Source organism: Lithobates pipiens, unplaced genomic scaffold (genome assembly GCF_037356315.1).
Source record: "Lithobates pipiens isolate NorthernLeopardFrog02 unplaced genomic scaffold, aLitPip1_a1.2 Scaffold_18, whole genome shotgun sequence".
Taxonomy (NCBI): Eukaryota; Metazoa; Chordata; class Amphibia; order Anura; family Ranidae; genus Lithobates; species Lithobates pipiens.
Window position 1 is genome coordinate 416,755,952 of NW_027507758.1, and position 20,894 is coordinate 416,776,845.

At 39.7% G+C, this 20,894-nt stretch overlaps 1 protein-coding gene across 1 annotated transcript in view; it reads right to left on the reverse strand.

The window, feature by feature from the left end:
- Positions 1 to 19,104: 19,104 nt before the first annotated feature.
- Positions 19,105 to 20,894, reverse strand: part of CLDN11 (claudin 11) — a 60,795-nt gene continuing 59,005 nt past the window's right edge. Inside the window, exon 3 of the mRNA XM_077487999.1 lies at positions 19,105 to 20,816. Coding sequence (XP_077344125.1) covers positions 20,581 to 20,816 — 236 coding nt within the window. The 3' untranslated portion in view covers positions 19,105 to 20,580. The remainder of the gene's footprint in view (positions 20,817 to 20,894) is intronic.

Below are 20,894 nucleotides of genomic sequence, written 5' to 3' on the forward strand. Positions count from 1 at the left end.
AGGCTGTACCTTTGTTATTATTATTTAAATTATTTATGTTTCCATTTTGACCAGATGGGTAGACCTGTCTGAAGCCCATGTGCTTTGGGGTAGTTTCACATATCTGTGTGTGTATACATACTGTATATGTATGTATATTCTGCATAAAAAGTGATCAACACCTGCTTTATTGCTACCACAACTATTTATGAAAACAATGGACATAGGGGAAAAACACTGTGTGCCAAAAGGTTTGGGTTCTATATGCATATATTTTTTTACACCAAGGACAGTAGTCCTGTTGCTTGATTACAGCTGAGACAGGTACATAGTCCATTGAGTCCAGGCAGTCAGAAGGCAGAAATCTAAAGACTACAAATTAAGAGAAAGGGTACTCCCCACTGTTAGTAAAAGCTGTGCATATATAATGCAGTCACAGAGCATTTTATCTGTTCCTATATAGAAGGGAGAGGGAGAACTCTAGAAACACCCTCAGAACCTCTATCAGGAAAAAAAATAACGGCAATTAGCCAAAAATTAGGGGATTCTGACCAAGACTTTTGTCTGAGAAGGCAGCGGGTGCCTTTTGCTATCAAGGTAGGCCTGCAGGCCTGTACATTTTCTGATCCTTTGTAAAAAGGTGTATTTGGTAGTCTGTGAGATCTGCAGGCACTTGACATCATTAGTACAATGGCCAACTAAGTAATGTGTTGTGCAGCTGGACATCTACAATGCCAGATGTTGACTAATTATCATGCCTATTTGGTGAATCAATTCAAAGAACAGTAGTAATATACATAATGCAGTAACCCATTACCTTAACATTTCAGTTTACTGAAGTAGTATTAATGAAAGATAACTTCCATTCCCTTTTAATGGTTACTGCACTTTGTACATCAACACTGCTTTTAGTAAACATGACTGTATATCCTATTTTAGACTCATGGTCCTTTGTCAAAAATATTTTATTGCAGGAAAATGGTATGTTATGGGTCATAAATGACTTATGATGATACAGTTACATAACCTGTTTTTTTTCTACTGCAACCAATGAAATATCAGCTTTTTATAAGCCTAATATATTTAGGCTATGAAGGATGACTTCAAATTGGTTGCATAGAATGCTGTACATCTTGTCTCTTTAAAGGGAATGTTCATGATTTTCTCATTCGGTTCCACTATGGTTCCTTGTAGTGCAGAATTGATCTATGATTATTGATGACATTTAACTTTTTAAGTAGCAGTACAGTTAAAATTATTTTCACCTATTTGTTACATTTTTTTTTTAAACATTACTTATATAGTTTTATTACTGGTTAAACTAAAATATTAAATATAAAAACTGAATATTTCTCAGATATACAATATCCAATTACACGTTCATTTTCTTATACATTCCTGGTTTTTCACATTCTATGAAGCTGTTTAAACAGTTTAAATATATTTTTACATGGCTGAGAGTATTTTTCAAAGAAACAATTGTATTTGCATGTTTGCTTTGTTTTTTTAACTGTCTTGTGATTTCCTGCCTCTGCCTTGACATTCATAAAATTTCAGTGTGTGTTGCAGCATTGATCTGGTCAACCCCCAGTCTTTTTTACTGTAATCAATTATTAGACTGCCTGAGTCTTTTTTTATTTGCTTATATGTAGTGCTCTAAAGTAATGGCGGTGTGCACAGTGCTGGGACACAAAACAACCAAGTTTTGCCTCTTGCCCATCCAAACTTTGGCAGATATTTATAAAACCGTGAATGTGATATTCACCAAATCTTCACTGCTGGTAAATCAATCACTGTAATTTAAAATACACCCACCAGGAAGATATACCTGCACTGAAAGATTATTAACCTTTTCTCTTTTATTCAGAAAACTGTGAAAATATGTAAACCTTGACCATGAACAACTAAGCAAGAGAAGGATGAACACAAGTTTGCTCAGTGAGATCCCATCTTGTAATTTTTATTAGAACCAGTAAATTAAAATAAATTCATCTGCTAGATAACTGCCAAACTACTACAGTACCTATGAAGAAAAAGACTAGTCGAGGAATGAGAACATATGCGATTTAGTTTTACTTATATACAACAGCAGGAAATTTGCAACTTGACTGTTTAAGCACACAGTCAAAACTGACAAAGCTCTGCCCAGCTTAGCAGTTGGATGTGTAGGTGTATGGCTCCAAAGTCACTAGGTCAGGGGTCTCAAACTGGCGGCCCTCCAGCTGTTGCAAAACTACAGGTCCCATCATGCCTCTGCCTGTGGGGGTCATGCTTGTAACTGTCAGCCATGCAATGCCTCATGGGACTTGAAGTTTTGCAACAGCTGGAGGGCTGCCAGTTTGAGACCCTTGCACTAGGTAGATGTTTGCTAACCAAGTATATGTTCTATCCTGTTTTCTAGAGCACTTTGGGGGTGTAAAGCAGCTAAAATCATCCAAGATCACAAGGGGATGCTCGCAATCACTAGAAATTGTGCTGTCCTAGCATAAGCTTATGCAATCTTTACACAAATCTTTGATGTTCCACTAAAGCAGAGGTCTCATGAGGCATTGCAAGGCTGACAGTTAAAAGCAAGACTCCAAAAGGCACTTGTAGTTTCGCAACATCTAGAGGGCCACCAGTTTGAGACCCCTGCACTAAAGTTTGACAAAAACTAAAATATGTCGGAGTATTTACAGAAGAAGTCTATTTGAAATACATTAAAGTTTTACCTATCAAATTCTGTTTGTATATTTCATGTCCAGCAAGTGCAATTTAACCCAAAGAAGAGGTAAAAGACAAATATATTTACACTTCTCTTTAATTTATTTAAGGCCCCTTTCACACTGGGGCGGGAGCGGCGTCGGCGGTAAAGCGCCGCTATTTTTAGCGGCGCTTTACCGTCGTTTTAGCGGCGGGCGCTAGCGGGGTGGTTTTAACCCCCGCTAGCGGCCGAAAAAGGGTTAAAACCACGATTTGCCGGCGGTATTGCCGCGCCGTCCCATTGATTTCAATGGGTAGGAGCGGTGAATACACTGCTCCTTCACCGCTCCAAAGATGCGGCTAGCAGGACTTTTTTCACTGTCCTGCCAGCGCACCGCTTCAGTGTGAAAGCCCTCCGGCTTTCACACTGGAGTGACAGGGGCCGTTTTTTTTCAGGCGCTACACAGGCACTATTTTTAGCGCTGTAATGCCTGAATACCGCCCCAGTGGGAAAGGGGCCTAAAGCAAAATATGGATTTTTTTTCTTATAGTCCACAGTATATACATGTAGAGACATGCACATTTCCAGAAAACAGCGGCAGCACCTGGCAGCTGATGGAAACGTCAGCTGTGGTGCTGACATCGCTGGACTCCAGGACAAGTAAATGTCCTATTATTAAAAGTCAGCAACTGAAATATGTGTAGCTGCTGGCTTTTAATTTTTGTATTTTTAAAAATGTCTGTTTTTTTAAGAGACTTTAGAAATTCATGTAGACAGCATTATAGCTGCTGTAGGAAAAATGAACCTTTCCCATCCACGTTCTACCTAAACAGAGTATTGTATATATACAAATTCCATTTGGACAGTACAGGCGGAGTCTCCTGATAGTCTGACTTGCCTAGAGCAAAAACATGAAAAAATCCCCTCCATCAAGCCACAGTTATATAATTCTTTCACAATTGTGCCTGTTGTTTCTCACATGGTTTCCGAAAAGATATACAGAAGTGGGATATTTAAACAAAGCTACCTAGAAACTAAGTAGCCACTAGAAATGTTCTTGAAAATTACTAGAACAAAAGTGCATACTTTTATGCTGCTTGCTTTTCTATGACTTGACCACTGACCAGCACCATTATTTTTCAAAAGTGTAAGCATTTAAACAAAATTTTCTAGATTTAAAAAAAATAAAAGTTGCAAGTGATAATGTTAGCCATTAGAGTGTTATGTGACCCACCATTTGCCCTTTAAACACTAAATGAAGGATTCTTTTGTCAGAATATAGGCTCCTCTGTCCCATGCTATGACTTTATTATTGATTTATCTCATGTATTTTCCAGGAAGAAGTGAAAAAGGAGAGAAAATCAACCCGCAATTCTATGTTAGTTATTGCATGTGGATAGTTATTGAAGGCAGCTGGCACTGTGGGCCCACAAGTAAGATTGGTATTTGCAAGAAAGGCTTGTGTGCCTAGGTAACGTTATGGTCTAATGTCAGTTTTCATGAGCAATGAAAAAAATAATGTGACATGCTATTCACATGTTTAGTATAAAGGTTTAGGAAGCAAAACATGAAGTAGTGAAGATCCTTGCTGAGAAGGTCATTCTGGCATTTAGTCAGTACTTTTTTTCAACTGAATGATTCCCCACATTGGCTTTTAGCAAACAGTGGTAATCCAAGGGTCTATACAGGGATCAACTTTTGATACTATAAATAAGCGACCTAAACATCAATAGAATTTTAGCCTATCTTGTCAACCTTTCATTAAACTGTAGATTGCTTTTCTTTTCACTCTTTAGCAGCAGAGTTAACCGATGACTGAGGTGTGCTTCCAGTTGGTGAACTGTACTGTCATCATAAAATTGCAAAATATTGAACTTCTCTTTCCACTACCTCAGCCCACCTAGGGCCCAGCAGTGTTTACTTTATACAGTATCAGGGTGGTTATGTGACAAGTCATGCATGAGGTGGCCAGGCCATGGAGAATAAAGACCTTCCATCGATGAAAAGAAATACATTGTAGCATGTGAGGTGATAGGACTTGTACTTTAAATGTATAGTTTCCCTTTAAGTCATTGTACATCATCAGTCATGTGAATTGTATCTCACTGGCAAGGGGGGCAAACACAGGCTTTGCCAAAAAGATAGAACAGTGCTAAAAATCTAGATAGGCCAAATGAAAGGTTTATGAATTTCCAATTTAAATTAGACGTAGCAAAAACAGCTGCTACTAAACGTTAACAATAATCTACAAGGCTGGGCAAGAGGTGCGTTGTTTCTGTTTATCTAGCTTCTCTAATAATACCAGATATGTGTGGAGCCAGAATAATTTATTTCCTGATAGAAAACCGACATGAAATGAAGGTCATATTTCAGACATGTCTGTAAGTCCTGCCAGGAGCTGGACACAATGACCAGTACTCAAAGTCCACAGGTAGACAGTAGACAATATTCCATTACCAAAAAGGATACAGATCTAATTGATTATTAAACTAGCTAAATAATCATATACATGTGCATGTTGTAGTAATATACTGTACATAATTGACAGCTAACAGATTGAAAGACCTTTCTAGAAGTGTTAGTTTATCCTACTTTTTATGAAAACATACTTTTTTCCCCTGGCTTCTCTTCTATGATAATTCCATATCGGGACGTTGCCACGGATGCACTGAACATTAATGCCAATGTAGTTCTTGGCATGGTTTCCCTTTAATATAAATATAAAACAGCTGTACAACAGACTGTGTGTGTGTGTGTGTGTGTGTGTGTGTGCCTTCCTTTATAACAGGGAAATGCAATTAGTGGACCTCCAGCTGTTGCAGAACTACAATTCCCATGAGGCATAGAAAGACTCTTAGAGCCACAAGCATGACAGGCAGAGGCATGATGGGACTTGTAGTTTAGCAACAGCTGGAGGTCCGCTAATTGCATATCCCTGCTTTATAATATGCAGTGCATATCTTTGTATACCTTAATTCTTTCTAGATTATTAAATGAAAAACATAAATCCAGGCCTAACAAATGTAGTTCTCACCATGAATACTTAATTGTAAATGAAAGATCATCTAGAGGAAACTAGCTATTGATCCAAAAATCCTTGGCTTGTCATCTGGAAAGCATTGATAATAAGGGAGAAGGATGGGCAGGAGAGACATCTAAAGTGTTATATGTTTAACCATAACCAGTGCGGCATTAGTAGTACACCTAATGTCATTACTACTGCCTGAAGAGGATTCACATAGAAAACTTAGCAGAGAGTTAACACCTTTCATGTCACACTTGTTGCTCCATGGGACTTTAAATATGGAATCTAATCTGATCCAGCCTTCCAAGCAGTGCTGTGTAAAAGGCATGATTCATTTCTATATTTCTTTTCTATATTTTTTGTATGTTTTATATGCACACACGTATTTGCACTAGCAAATGTGTTTCTCTAGCACAGGATTGGCAACCTTTTGAGCACAGTGTGCCGAAAAATGTTTTCAAAGAAATTGAGCGTGCCGACTTTATAACTAAAAAAAATCAACTTCACACTCTCAATCACGAAAAAATATTTTTTTTATAAAGTAAATGTTGTAAACTACTTTAGTAGTGAGAAATGACCATCCTGCACTCTCACGCCTCAGATGAGCCCCAATTCATGCACCTTCATACCTCAGATCACTGTACTACCCTACACATCTGCCCCACCACTGTACTACCCTGCACATCTGCCCCATTGCTGTACTACCCTGCACATCTGCCCGATCACTGTACTATCCTGCACATCTGTCCCACCACTGTACACCCTGCTCTTCTACCCCACCGCTGTAACCCCTTTTCTCATCTGCCCCGCCACTGTAGCTCCTGCACATCTATCCCACCACTGTACCCCCTGCTCTTCTGTCCCACCACTGTAACCCCCACTCATGTTTTCCACTGATGTACCTTCTTTCTCCTCTGCCCCAACACTGAACTCTCCTGCTCATCTTTTCCACCACTGTAACCCTTTTCTCACCTGGCCCAACAATGTAACCCCCTGCTCATCTGCCCCATCCCTGTACCCCCCGCTTTTTTGTCCTACAGCTGAACCCACTTCTCATCCCTCCTACCACTGTACCTCCTGCACATCTGCCCCACCACTGTACCCCCTTGCTCTTCTATCCCACCACTGTACCCCCTGCTCTTCTGTCCCACCACTGTAACCCCCTGCTCATGCTTTCCACTGATGTACCTCCTTTCTCCTCTGCCCCAACACTGAACTCTCCTGCTCATCTTTTCCACCACTGTAACCCTTTTCTCATTTGGCCCAACACTGTAACCCCCTGCTCATCTGCCCCATCCCTGTACCCCCCGCTTTCTTATCCTACAGCTGAACCCACTTCTCATCCCTCCTACCACTGTACCTCCTGCACATCTGCCCCACCACTGTACCCCCTTGCTCTTCTGTCCCACCACTGTAACCCCCTGCTAATTTTCCCCATCAATGTTCACCCTTTTCTCATCTGCCCCACCACTGTGCCTCCCTGCACATCTGCTTCACAGCTGTATCCCCATGCTCTTCTGTCTCACTATTGAATCACCTTGTCATCTGTCCTAACACTGAATCCATCTGCTCATTAGCCCCACCACTGTAACTCGCTTTCTCATATGCCCCACCAATGTACCTCCTGCACATCTATCTCAGCTCTGTACCCCCTAATCTTTTGCCCCACCTCTGTTTCTCCTGCCTTACCACTGTTTTCCCTTCTCTCCTGCACCACCACTGTAACCCCCTGCTCATCTGTCCCACCAATACACCTCCTTTCACATCTGCCCCACTGCCCTACCCCTGATTTTCTGTCCCACCACTGAACCCCCTTCTCATCTGTCCCAACACTAAACCCCCTGCTCACCTGGCCCAACACTGTACCCCCTGCTCTTCTGTCTCACTGCTGAACCCCCTTCTCATCTCTTCCACCACTGTACCTCCCTGTACATCTGCCCCACCGTTGTACCCTCCTGCTCTTCTGTGCCACCTTTGAATCCCTCCTGCTAGTTTTCCCCACCGCTGTACCCTCTTCTCATCTATGATGTGCGTGACATGCAGAGTGGTGAAAGGAAGCAGAAATGAGACACATCTACCTGTCCTGGCACACTCATCCTGCTGATCCACCTCTCGCATCCAGCCCACGTTCTTGTATATGATGTATGTGATGTCACATACAAGTATCTGGAATGGATGCGCAATGATGAGCTCAGGTCGGGCATTTTCTGAAAGCAGTGGGTCTGTGTGCAGGATCATAAGTCAGGCCCCCACAGCTGAGAAAAATTGATTGGATGTGATTTTCATTGCTCTGAATACTGGCTGTGGCTTAAAGGGACACAGAGTGCAGGGGTTCAGTAGTAAGTGACACAAAGGTTCAGGAATAATTTCAACAAAGTTCCCAGAAGCTCAACAGTAATTCCATAAACTGTCACCTGATTGTGGCTTTCTCAATCACAGTGAAATCCCCTCTTTCTGAGATTGGTAGTGCCAATCAAGCGAGTCATCTTCCTCCATATGGTGGACGGGGCTAGCAGGACTGTGATTGGCTTTAGTAGTGGCCAATCACAGTCGTCCCCCTCCTGGAAACAGGGGCTGCCCCCTAGCAGAACTGCACCCAATCTCTTCTCCGCCACAAAAGCTGACGATCGCAGGTTCAGCAAAGTTAGAGAACCAAACAATGTTTCCCATCTTTTACAATGTGTGGGGGTGCAGTGCCTCCTGAATTCTGAAATTGGAATGCATTAGTGTCTCACTGACACATCCCTGCGCTGCTCTGCTGATGGGGAGGGAGTTGAGTGCTGGTAAAAGAGGCTTTGTGTGCCACTTGTGGCACTAGTGCCAGGGGTTGCCTACCAATGCTCTAGCACATGGTCAAATAATCAAATTTAAATCAGTATTAAACCCAGAATAAAACATATATAAATTGCAGCTTACCAATTCTTAGATAAAATGGCTACATTAAATTTCTTTTTAGTCTTGTTTTCCTTTATTTTATCTGGTAATCCTGCTACTAAGTCTGCTATTTTTCAGCTTCTTTTAATAGATCACGCTGTCCAGCGAAATTGGACGTTAGAGTGTGGAAAACATTCAAAACTGACAGAGATGCTCAATGATCAGCTTTTATTCCTTTATGAAAACACTTATTCCCCCCCCCCCCCCCCAAACAATGTTGATGCTTAAAAAAGTGTTAGCTGTTGCTCAGCAACAATTTGTTAGTCTTGTCTATCAAAATCAGCCAGTGCATCTAACACTAAGTCTAAAGGTGTCTAAATTGCTCCTTAATTCAGAGCAGGAACACCTCAAAGTCATTGTAAAGTCTTGTTTAAAAAAACAAAAAAAACACAAACATGTTATACTAAACGATCAGATTTTCCGACGGAAAATGTGTGATGACAGGCTGTTGACTGAAAATCCGACGGACAATTGTCGGATTTTCCACTGACAAATGTTGGATGGCAGGCTTTAAAATTTTCCCTGGACAAATGTCTGTTGTCGGATTTTCCAAGCGTGTACACAAACACGCATGCTTGGAAGCAAGGACAAGCTGGAAGTGGTCGGTCTTGTAAACTAGCATTCGTAATGGAGAATTAACATTCATGATGTCGCAAATTATGAAATTTTGAAATGCAGCGCACATTCTCTTCTTCTTTAATGGGATAATAACAAAGCTGCTTTCAGACAAAAGTCTGAGGTTTTGTCATGTGGCTTTAGGAGGCTTTACATGCTCTGTGCAGTGGATTTGCACAGGGCAGCCCAGATTCTCCTCTTCTCAGGTCCCTTTTTGCTGCTTCTAGCCCCTCCCTCCTGTCAAGTTCCCCCTCAGCAATCAGCTTGCTATGGGGACAGCCGAGCTGCAGCGCCATGTGTCCATTCAGACATGGAGCTGCAGTTCGGCCCTGCCCCCTCTCTCTCCTGATTGGCTAACTGTCTTTGATTGACAGCAGCGGGAGCTAATGGAGCCGCTGCTGTGCCTCAGCCAACAGGAGGGAGAGTCCCAGAGGGCTGAGGGACTCGTGGACATTGCTGGTTAGAGATGGGGCTCAGGTAAGTATTAGGGGGGCTGCTACACACACATAAAATGCATTTAGATAAAAAACCTTCTGCCTCTACAACCCCTTTAAGACAGAAACTGTGTTACTGGCAAGAACACAACATAAAAATAAAGGAAATAAAGCCTAACAAAAAGGAATTTTGGGTTTAGATATGGTTAAGTACATACAAGGGTTCTCCAAAATGTTTCCGCACTTTTTTTTTAAAACTAAGTTATATGTATAAAAGGGCATAAATGTTTTGAAGACTCCTCATATATACCCCTAAAGGTAACATTCTGTAATTATTACAAACATAAAGTTTTTCATGTTCTAGCTTTACAGCATTTTAATAATATAACACTATGTGAGATTTGACAATTTAATGTAAGAAAAACCCTTTATGTAATTGTTTGCTAAACTCATATACATGTACTACTTAAAAATGTAAATTCTAATAGTTTACTTAATTTTTTATATGAAAATTATGTACTAAATGTTACAGAAGTACTGTAACATTTATTTGCAGGAAATATATCTTTAAAGCCTTAAAGTCTCACACCTTTTATCACTTTATAGTTCTGTGTCCATGCGTGTTCTAATTAGTCATTCATTTTTGCTAGGAAATGCTTTAAAATGCTTTCTGTTAACAACATACCCACACACACATACTGTATTTCTGATTGGCATTATAGGCAGTAGCAGAGGACAGTCTGAGGACTTAAACTGCCAGCTTTAAGCACTGACATGTCTTTAAAGAGGAGTTCCACCCAAAAGTGGAACTTCCACTCATTTGTCTCCTATCCCTCTCCGGTGCCACATTTGGCACCTTCCAGGGGGGCCAGATACCTGTCTTTGAGAGAGTCTGGTGCTGACATTGCTGGACTCCAGGACAGGTAAGTGTCCTATTATTAAAAGCCAGCATCTGCAGTATGTGTAGCTGCTGGCTTTTAAGTTTTTCAGTGGTGGGTGGACCTCCGCTTTAATGATAGACACAATTTTATCCAACACTGAATTTTTAGTATTAACCACAATGTTTAACTTTTCCAAGTTAATTATCTATAGGGGACTTGCTGTAACCATAGTTCAGCTTAATTACTATATTTTGGTTCTAAGCTGCAGTGATTGCCTTCCCATAAGAACATTTGTGGCCAAATTGTAGCTGGAATTGCAAATGAGGTAAAACAAATGTCAATGTAAAAAAAAGAGACAAATAATTCCATAGTAGCACACAAAATTAATCTATAAATCTCCTAAATATTAGCATTGTGAAATGACTTACATAAACCACCCATAAATAATGAAACGTGTCCACGTGGCATATCCAAGTAATATATATATATATATATATATATATATATATATATATATATATATATGCTCCGACATATGCAAATCAATATGGTAATACAGTCCAACCTAAAGTGATGAAAAGATAGTGACACAAAACCCCTTTGATACACCCAAATCCTTCACCTGTGACGAAGTCCAAAGTGACAAAACGCGACGGAGCGTGGCTACACGGCAACTCTGAGATGATGTAGGAAGGGAGCTATGAGTAGATCCCAAACCTGAGTCACCTGCCATGTTTGTAATTTTAACAAGGCGATTTTGAATCTTTTATGATGTAAGTGCATTACTTTTAATAAACAGATTACCTTAACATGTTTTTACACTATTAGAGGCTCTGTCTCAATTTCTATTCCCACATGTGGAGAGTCTTTATTAATCTGGATGGCGATTGGTGCGTGTAAGCGGCTCTTCAGTAACACCTTATAAGGTGATATTTGCCAGACACGAGAGTGAATGGAAACAGCATCTGGTGAGCTTTATTCTTTAGAGGGTGGAATTGGCACACATCACTTTGGTGAAGTATTTTTGATGTATCGAGGTTTTGGTTCACTATCTTTTCATCACTTTAAGTTGGACTGTATTACCATATTGATTTGCATATGTTGGAGCATATATATATATTTTTTGGATGTGCCATATGGACACTTTTCATTATGTTTGGGTGTTTTATGTTGATCATTTCACAATGCTAATACAGAATTCGGGAGATTTGTAGATTAATTTAGTTTGCCACTGTGGGATTATTTGTCTCTCTTTTTTACTTTGACATTTCTTTCACCTCATTTGCATGTTTATTGAATATTAAGGGAAAGCAACAAACAGGTGTTTTTCATAAGCGCAGTGCGCACACATATACATAGATGGAATTGGCTGTTCTGCACTCCAACCAAGTAACTAAGTCCCCATAGTAATTGTCATCTTAAAGCGTAAACCCAAGAACAAAAACGTAGTATATTACAGCTTACCAGTCTTTAGATGGGGTGTGCATTTGTTTTTTTCAGGGCTTTTTTTAACTCCATTTTCACTTGGTGACTGTCAGTAACACACATAGGGTGACAATGTCACTCGCCTTACTGTATCTATGGAGAAGCAGCATTGTAACTCTAAAACAGGACAACGTAACAGGAGATGTTCCGTAGTCCACGGAGCGAACTGGGAACAATACTGACTGGTTATTTTCAGCAGAGGACCTCACAATATTTCTGGCATTATTTTTGCACTCATCAGATACATATAACATACATTTTAAATGATTTGTATGTTTCTATCAACAGCTCTTCGGTTTTTGGATTTGGACTAGATACAGAGGGTGTGATGAACTCCTGTTGTAAGGAAGCTCTTTCTGCTATAAATAATGCAGTGTGCTCTTAGGCTGCTTCTCTTCTACTCTGTTGTAACTCTAATGGTTGAACTTTTCATACACATGGGAAACTGGGTCACGTGGCTTTTCCCTGAATGACTGGTAGTTATTGTCATAGTGGCTTCAGATACCAGCTATTAAGGTGGAAGTTGCAAACTTTTGATACTGCTTGTTAAAGAAAAAAGAAAAAAATATTGTTGTAGTTGTCAGATTTCCATTGTCTCTAAAACAAGTTAGGTTCAGGCCTTGGAACTGCTCCTAGTTTTCAAAAAATGACCAACTGAACCATAACATCAGTTTTAATAGACTAAAATCATTGTATTCTTTTCTATTGCCTCTTTGTTAAAATGTATTAAATATTGACTTATGACTATAATTCATATAACAATAGGTTTACAGTGATTCGTTGCCCTTGAAGTATTTCAAGAGCTGAGTTTAGGGGGATCAGCAGGAAAATGTATTTAGGAATTAATTTAAAATGTGGACAGCTTAAGATTGCTAATGACATTCATACTTGAAATGTGAACGAAGATTGAGAATAGTTTTTAGTCTGGCAAAGACAGGTGACTTTCATTTATTTGGTAAAGTCCCACATAGACAGGATGATTCTGCTCGCATTTTGTATCTCAGACAAATAGCCAGTGTAGCTAAATGATCTTTAGGATCATATTGACATAGAGAGATTTTTTTTATTAGTGTTGGGAAATAGTAAACAGATTTTATATTTGTCTTTCAAAGGCATTTACCAACATGCCAGTTATTTTCCTGTTACATGCTGCAGTTACACACCATTTGCCCGATAATGCTGCAAATAAATGTGGTAAGTAGCCAATATAAACTAAATAGAACTTAACATGTATTTAACTTAGGAGAAGCCCTAGAAGTCTGCAGCATTTGGAACACAATTGGTGGTAAATGTTCTTTTTAAAATGATTCATTAAGCAAGGATAGGATGCATATGAAATTTGTAGTTACTGGGCTCCATTCACAAAAGCATATAATTTGCGGTATTTAGGTGCTTCCCAAATACTGCATGTGGTCCTGAAAATGTCAATTCACTATACCTTTTTGCAGTATAGTGAAAAGCAAAAGCAAAAACGCTCAATATATACTGCATAAACCAGTGTTAAAGTAAACTCACAAAAGAAAATAAATACATAAATACATGCAGTAATTTAGTAGTGGTCCAGGCATGTGCTATTTAAGGAATGTGTTTGATTCCTGGTTGGCTTCCTTCACAACCGGTAACTGTCATGGTTGTTAAGGAGCGGGCAGCAACAAATTACCGCAGGCTTTTACTGCTTAAATACTGCATCACTTCATAAAATAGCATATTCGGTATTTTAGTATTTTTTTTTTTTAATACCGCTTTGTGAATGGAGCCCACTGTGAGTGAGGCTACAGCATATAAAGACCTCCTGCACATCATCTGTGAGCATTAACTGCAAATTCTAGTGAGTCACTAAAAACCCAGCCATGGCATGTAATCAAATTTATAGCAGATTTTTGCCCACAAAACAAACTTCCCACCTCTCCTCTATTCCTTTACACAAATATCACTTTTTTTTCCACCTTTTTTGATGCATGTCACATCCCAGGATGCATAATCTTTTATTCACAAAAGGAGGGGGGCATGTCTAGCGGCACATCATCGGGAGGCCTGCCAGCTGAGCCTAGAAGAGCTGGCGCACTTCCAATGACATCATACAAAAACATGGAGGTGAAAGACCCAAGCGGTGGCAGAAGAGAAGATCTCAGTAGTATAATGTTGGATCTGCTTTGTGGATGAGTATCTGAACTGTGCAGAACCTACAACCCGGGTTAAAAAAAGGAATGGGGGGTGGAGGGTGAAGATCCACTTTATATAACCCTGCTCAATAATCAAGGCTAGGCACCTTTACTGCTTTATAAGTAGCTGAAATCAAACATTTATTAGAATGTGCTATAACTGTAATTGACATTGGATCCAGTAGTACTCAAATATATAAACCCATCATTCTACATCATTTCATCAGTCCATCAGGGTCCCAGTTCATCTTCTCCCCACTAGCCATGTTGTCATGGGTCAGTTTAGAAATAATGAGGGTTGACTTACTAAAGGATGTAAAAACTGGCCAAACACAGGTAGGTTTCTAACTGAACATTCATATACTAGTAGATTTTCAAACAAATATTTGTGTGAAGAATCATACAAAAATTCTGACCAGTACATGCAATGACTTCATGGATTCCATTCAAACGTAATTCAAAGTTTTTTGATTTTGGATCGAATGGACTTTCCAGAATAAAAACCACATTGACTGTTAGAAATTTGTTCAAGAAAATTTTTCCCTCCTGCACCTTCGAATTTTCATGTCACCGTGGTCGCAATGAACATCGCTTTAACCATTAGAAAATTGAGCAAATGTTCTGAAAATGACATTTTTTAAACAAAATGTTACTAGTATATGGCCAGCTTTAAGCTATTTACCTAGTAACGTGAATGTTTACTTTAGGAAGGATGAGTTTGCATGGCTAATGCTGGCCATAGATGGAGCAAATCTTTTTCCCATGGTTGCAGGAAAAAAATGTGCTTGATTCCCCCCCATCAACAGAGTCAGTGTTGACAGGGGAATCCCTCCCGGTGAGTCATTGCATACTCCTGGGGGGGGGGGGGGGTCAGGGAAAGCCGTCCCCGCTGGGAGAACACAGTGATAATCGCATGTAAAATCCAGCAGGCTGGTTGTACCCAAGTTGATCAATCAAAGAACTTGGGTAGATTCAGCCTGCCCATACATGGTTTGAACCCCGTCCGGTTCCTGGTGAAACGGTGAAGATTCAAACCATCTATGGCCAGCTTAAGTGAATGTTAGTGAATAAGTTGAATCTGCATTCACTTTGAATAACCAATATTGTGCTAAGAAATATCTTTTAAATTATTCTTGCACATACTAACATTCACTTTGCAAAGTGAACATACACTTTGGTGAAAATCAGTAATGTGCACTGCATTAACAATAGTCATTCATTACCTGAGAACTGATCGATAGCATTCAAATGCAATTGCAGTGTAAGGTCTAGTGTGAAGCTGACTTCTTTAGTAAATAGCTCCTAGACCAGAGGCTGGCAGTGTATGTGAAGAATTGCAGGTACTTTGGCATCTACAATGGTAGGTACTAGGAGGTTAACTACAAGCAGCACTACAATGAAAAGTTGCTTTTCCCATTGGCAGCACTCAAATGGCTGGTATAATTTAACTGAGTCAATGGTATATAGCTCATGACCATGTTTTCAGTAATAAATGTGCCCCAATGTTAGAAATCCATGTTCTTGCTGTTGATTTGTAGTTCTGCAGCTGGACAATGCCATGTTGCCTGTTCTCCAGCTTGGCACCCTTGTTGTGACTATTCTGTTTTATGTTTCAGTGCCAGCTTGCTCTTCTACTTTCATTCTGGCCTTCTCTGTATCTGGTGTTTATGTCTATTCCTGTAAAGCACATGGACTCTTTGTTGCTTTCTTTCTGCAACTGACAATGTTATATTTGTTAGCGTTTGTTATTTTTGTGGGTATAAAACCCATTGGTGCACTGGACAATGGGATATTGTTGTGTAAACTAAGAGGAGAAATACATTTGACGCATTTATTATGGAGTGACTTATTTACAAATGATTGTGTGTTTATTCTGTCCATCTGAAGCTACTGTCTGAAAATACAGTTTACCAAAATGTATATTTTAATAAATGCATAAAGCTTTTATGTGTGGATTTTGTATTTTAAGCAAGTTCATTAGTTTCCAGATTAAAATGTAAATTACAGTACATACTGATTTTTTTATCTAAGTTAATCAGAATTACATGTTATATGATAAATATGTGTTGGGGAAGGGGCGCATAGTTAATTTTGGGGAGCCTTTGGCTTTGCAATGCTTCCCTACTATGCTTATATCAAGGTACAGGCATTAGGCTGGATTTTGCATGCCATTATCGCTAGCAGCTCCAATTGCCGCTAGAAATAATCACTGTCTTCTCCCGGTGGGGGTGGCTTCCCCTACCCCCAACCAGGAGAAGACAATGGAGCTGATTTACTAAAATTGGAGAATACTAAATCTGGTGCAGCTCTGCATAGAAACCAACCAGCTTCCAGGTTTTATTGTCAATGCTTAATTGAACAAGCTGGAGTTAGAAGCTGATTGGCTATCATACACAGCTGCACCAGATTTTGCGCTCTCCAGTTTTAGTAAATCAACCTCAATGTCTCACCAGGAAGGATTCCCCTGTCAGCACTGCCTGTATTGATGGGGGAATCATGCAGATTTCTTTCCTGCAATGTTTGCAGGAAACAAATTAGCACCGTCTATGGCCTGCCTTAGTTACAATTTCTTGCACTCTAGTTTTACAGTGTGTATTCAACTTACATAAATAGGAGACACAACCGGGTCAAGCAGATGCCACCAATAAAGTCCAGCAATTACTTGAACCTCATTAACCTAATAGCTAAAACTGTCATACATGTCTGTGTAGGCACTCACAAGCTTAGTTACTGTTCTTACCTATGCTGTTGCAAGATTAAAACCCGAATAAAAAATATGCTGCCATCATCTATACTATTCCATTTAAAAAATTCTCCACTTCAACCAAGAAATGAATGCTGACCTGTACATATTTTTACACATAACTGAGATGCTACGCCCCCTTGTGATGTCAACGCCCGGGCATGATGGGTTTGTGACATCACAAGGTGGCGTGGCCTCTGCGTGATGTAATCTGAATGCCATGCCCCCATCGTAATTTGAGAAATGCAGGACATTGGCGCCGACAGACCAGCGGGATGCAGCATCGGCGGAGGGTCATCGGCAGGAGCAGCGGCAGAGGAAGAACACTGGACAGAGAAGACAGAAGAAGAGTGGAAGAAGAAGCAGGGGGAGAAGAAGACTGGAGGATGAAGATGCGGGAGAAGATGGGGGAAGAAGCGTAGAAGACTAAGAAGAAGATTTTTAAATAAAAGACTTGTCAAAAACAGTCTACTGTATTTTTTAACACTACACTACTTTTTTTTAGTGAATGGGTGGGGTTACAATGTACTCCATACTCATTCACATGGGGGTGGGCGAGATATGGTGGTCCCCTTGTTAAAGGGGGCTTCCAGATACTGATAAGCACCCAGGCCGCAGAACCTGACAACCACCAGCCCGTTACCATTGACCAATTCTGCCTTTAACTGTCTTTAACTATCTGAAATCTGTAAAAAGAAGTTTAAATGGTTATGATAACTTTATACTCTCTACATTTCCTCACTGCTGTTTGCATTGCCCTCGTGAAAAAGCCAACAGTTGCACATCCTTAGATTTTAAAATGCAAAAAAGTGAAGGAAATCCAGTGTTGTCTGCAAGGAAATTTCCGGTTTGTCCTCTTTAACCCAAGGCAGCTCAGTGGAACTGAGATTTGAGCTGCGTCATGAGAAAACTTTCATGCAGATATGCAGCCTGTCATTATCAAGGAGACAAATGATCCTAAATTTACCTAGCACTTGTTTATTGATAAGAATGTAGGTATATGAGAACTTTAATAACCAATTAAAACTGTTTCATAGTTGTAATTATTTTATTGTGTTTTCCAGAAAATATTACTATTATCATGCAAAAATATTGTTAGTGCTAGTTATATGTATAAAAAGAAAAGTGTATCCCCGAAATGTAACATCTTTATAACATTATTTACATTCTCAATTGATCTGATCTTTGTGTTAAATTATAATTAATAGAAAAACATAAAACAACCAAACCCCTTTGTCATAAATCGTTATAACAACATCTACTTGCCCATGTACCTAAACATACACTTTAAGTAATGGATTTTGCAAACAAAGGCACACAAGGGGCAAGCTGACATACAAGAGGCATGTTGACCTATGTGGATAATGTGAGCAATCATCAAACAGATGATGCACCTACAGTATGTATATGAGTGGAGAATTAAGCCTGTAACAACTGCTATGGTGTTTACAAACTAGGTATCTTTAATCCCAGTGTATTGTTTAATTAGGGTAAAGATTAATAAGAAGTATAAAAATACAAGTCTTGTACTATAGTCTACTTCAGGGGTAGGCAACCTTTCAACATGGAAGAAATCAAAAATTCCCAGGGGAAGCGGCGCCCTTTAAAAAAACAAAACAAAAAAACAATAACTATTAAGCCCCCAATAAAAAGCCAGTGTGAAGAACACATGGTGTGTCTCAGTAGTATCTTCTGCCCCTCTTCACCTCACCCCCCATAGCAATGTACACTGCCACCACACAGTAGTGTTTTTTCCCCACACCCACAGTAGTGCCCTCTGCCCCCCCCCCCCCCCCCCACAAACTAGTGTCCTGTCCTCTTCACATCACCCTCCACCCCACTCTAGTGTCTTCTGCCCCATTTCCCCCACACCCATGTTCACTCTCTGCCCCCTTCACATCATCACCCCCCTACTGTAGTGTCCTCTTCTCCCCTATAGCAGTGTCCTCCACCCATCCCCCCCCCCCCCACAGTAGAGTCCTGTAATGCCTGCCATCCTAGCAACCAATCACCTGCTGGTTAACTTGAAAACTGTGGCAGCTCCCACCCTCCATGCAGTACTGTGCTGCCTCCCACTCTGTTAAGAAGGGAAAGTAACATGGAATAAGTTTATTTAACTTACATTAAATTTAAGGAAGAAGTTAAAATAAATTGCCAACAACATTCTTGTGTTTACTTGAAAAATCATTTATTACAGAAACATTTTCCTTGACTTACAGTCTTCACAATGCATAATGCCAAGATCATTAAGGCTGCATACATACAATACTTCCTAGCATCTGCAGTAGGCTATCAAGCAGCTCCTACAGTCACAGTTAAAGCTGTTCTCTGGTGTGACCGACAGACAGAATTCTATATTGACAGCTGGCTGCAAAAGGAATGCCTATTTCTATATGATCTTGTAGCCAGATCTCAGTCTAGCATCCCACCAGCAAACCACCATAAGAGACAACTGTGACTACAAAGTTTTTAGTATGACTTGCTCATACACTATGTACTATAAAACATGGAGGAGCATTATGCATACACATTAGAAATTGTTTTACTTTACATATTTACTGATTAATTAACTTGTAAGATGGTTATTAAAGTATGTGTATTTCTTGAATAATTTAAACAAAATATACTAATACAATCTTACAAAATTTTGTTTTAAATACTAGTACTGTATAAAAAGTGAGAAAAAACACATTACAGAATTTTAATTAATTCAAAGTATAACAGCAGTAGAAAACTGGATGTCATGGTGATATATAAGAAGTACAAAAAAATATAGTTATTGGAATACCAAGAGCATCCAATAGTAAGCACCAATAAAGTTGAGAAATACGTATGCATAAGAAGTGCAGTGAGTATCTTAAATGCATAAACCCTCCTTTTTTTCCACCATTCTAGCAATTTTGATACTGTAAGGCTGCACAATATTATAACTGACTTTATGAAAAAGTATTTATTCAATGTCTTACATCCATATGCTTACATAATGAAACCGCTGAGAAATGTTCAACTGTTGCTTAGCACATTGAGGAATTTTAGACAGATGAAATGTTGTCTCTCCTCAAGCACTGTGTAGTCAATGGTGAACAGCAGTAAACACAAATGAAAAACAGCTTGAACATTTTCAGTGCATTGTAGGTAGTACATATTATTTAATTCTAGTGTCATTTAATAACTTAAAATTTTAATTAGGTTTATTTTTTTGCTTTACAATAGTTGCCAAAGAGACGGAGAAGGTGGACTTGCATACATTAAAGGAAGGTGTTTGGACAACTGTTACCTGGCATAGCTGAGATTGCCATCCATCACTAAAGACTGCAAGGCACCAATTTCTGGGTGTGGGTCTAATTTTGGGTGGAGCACCTCACTGTGCAAGAGTGTTCTGTTTCAACATTAGCACTGCTTCCAGAATGTGGGTAATGACAGCCTCCAGCTTCGGATGACATGGATGCTCTCATCCAGGTATCATGAAATCTACCATGTAATACTGACAATTTTAATAATGCAGGTTTCCATTAAGAAAATAATACTTAATCACCATTTTATGGCACGTATACTGGAAATAAAGGCACATTTGTTATTATTGTCCATCAACAATGTCATACTGACAGCTCACGGAAGTCAGATTTGTCTACTTCATTTTTACACATTGGCACTCTTGGCGTGGGTTGGGGAACCAGACCCTTGGGATGAATAATAGAAACGGTTTTCCATGAAGGCTTGAGACTCTCCTGTACAGCAGACAATAACGATTCCACCAAACAAACAAAATGCTGCTCCAATCCAACCAGCATACAGGGAGTATCCGAAAGTCACAATGGTGGTTTCTTTATGAGTGGACACTGGGTACCATATGGTGGCCATGATTGCACTCAGTGCTACAGAGAAGAAAAATGAAAAGACTTTGGGTTAGTAAAGACAGTATAATGGATACAGAAATTGGTTTGAAACACAAT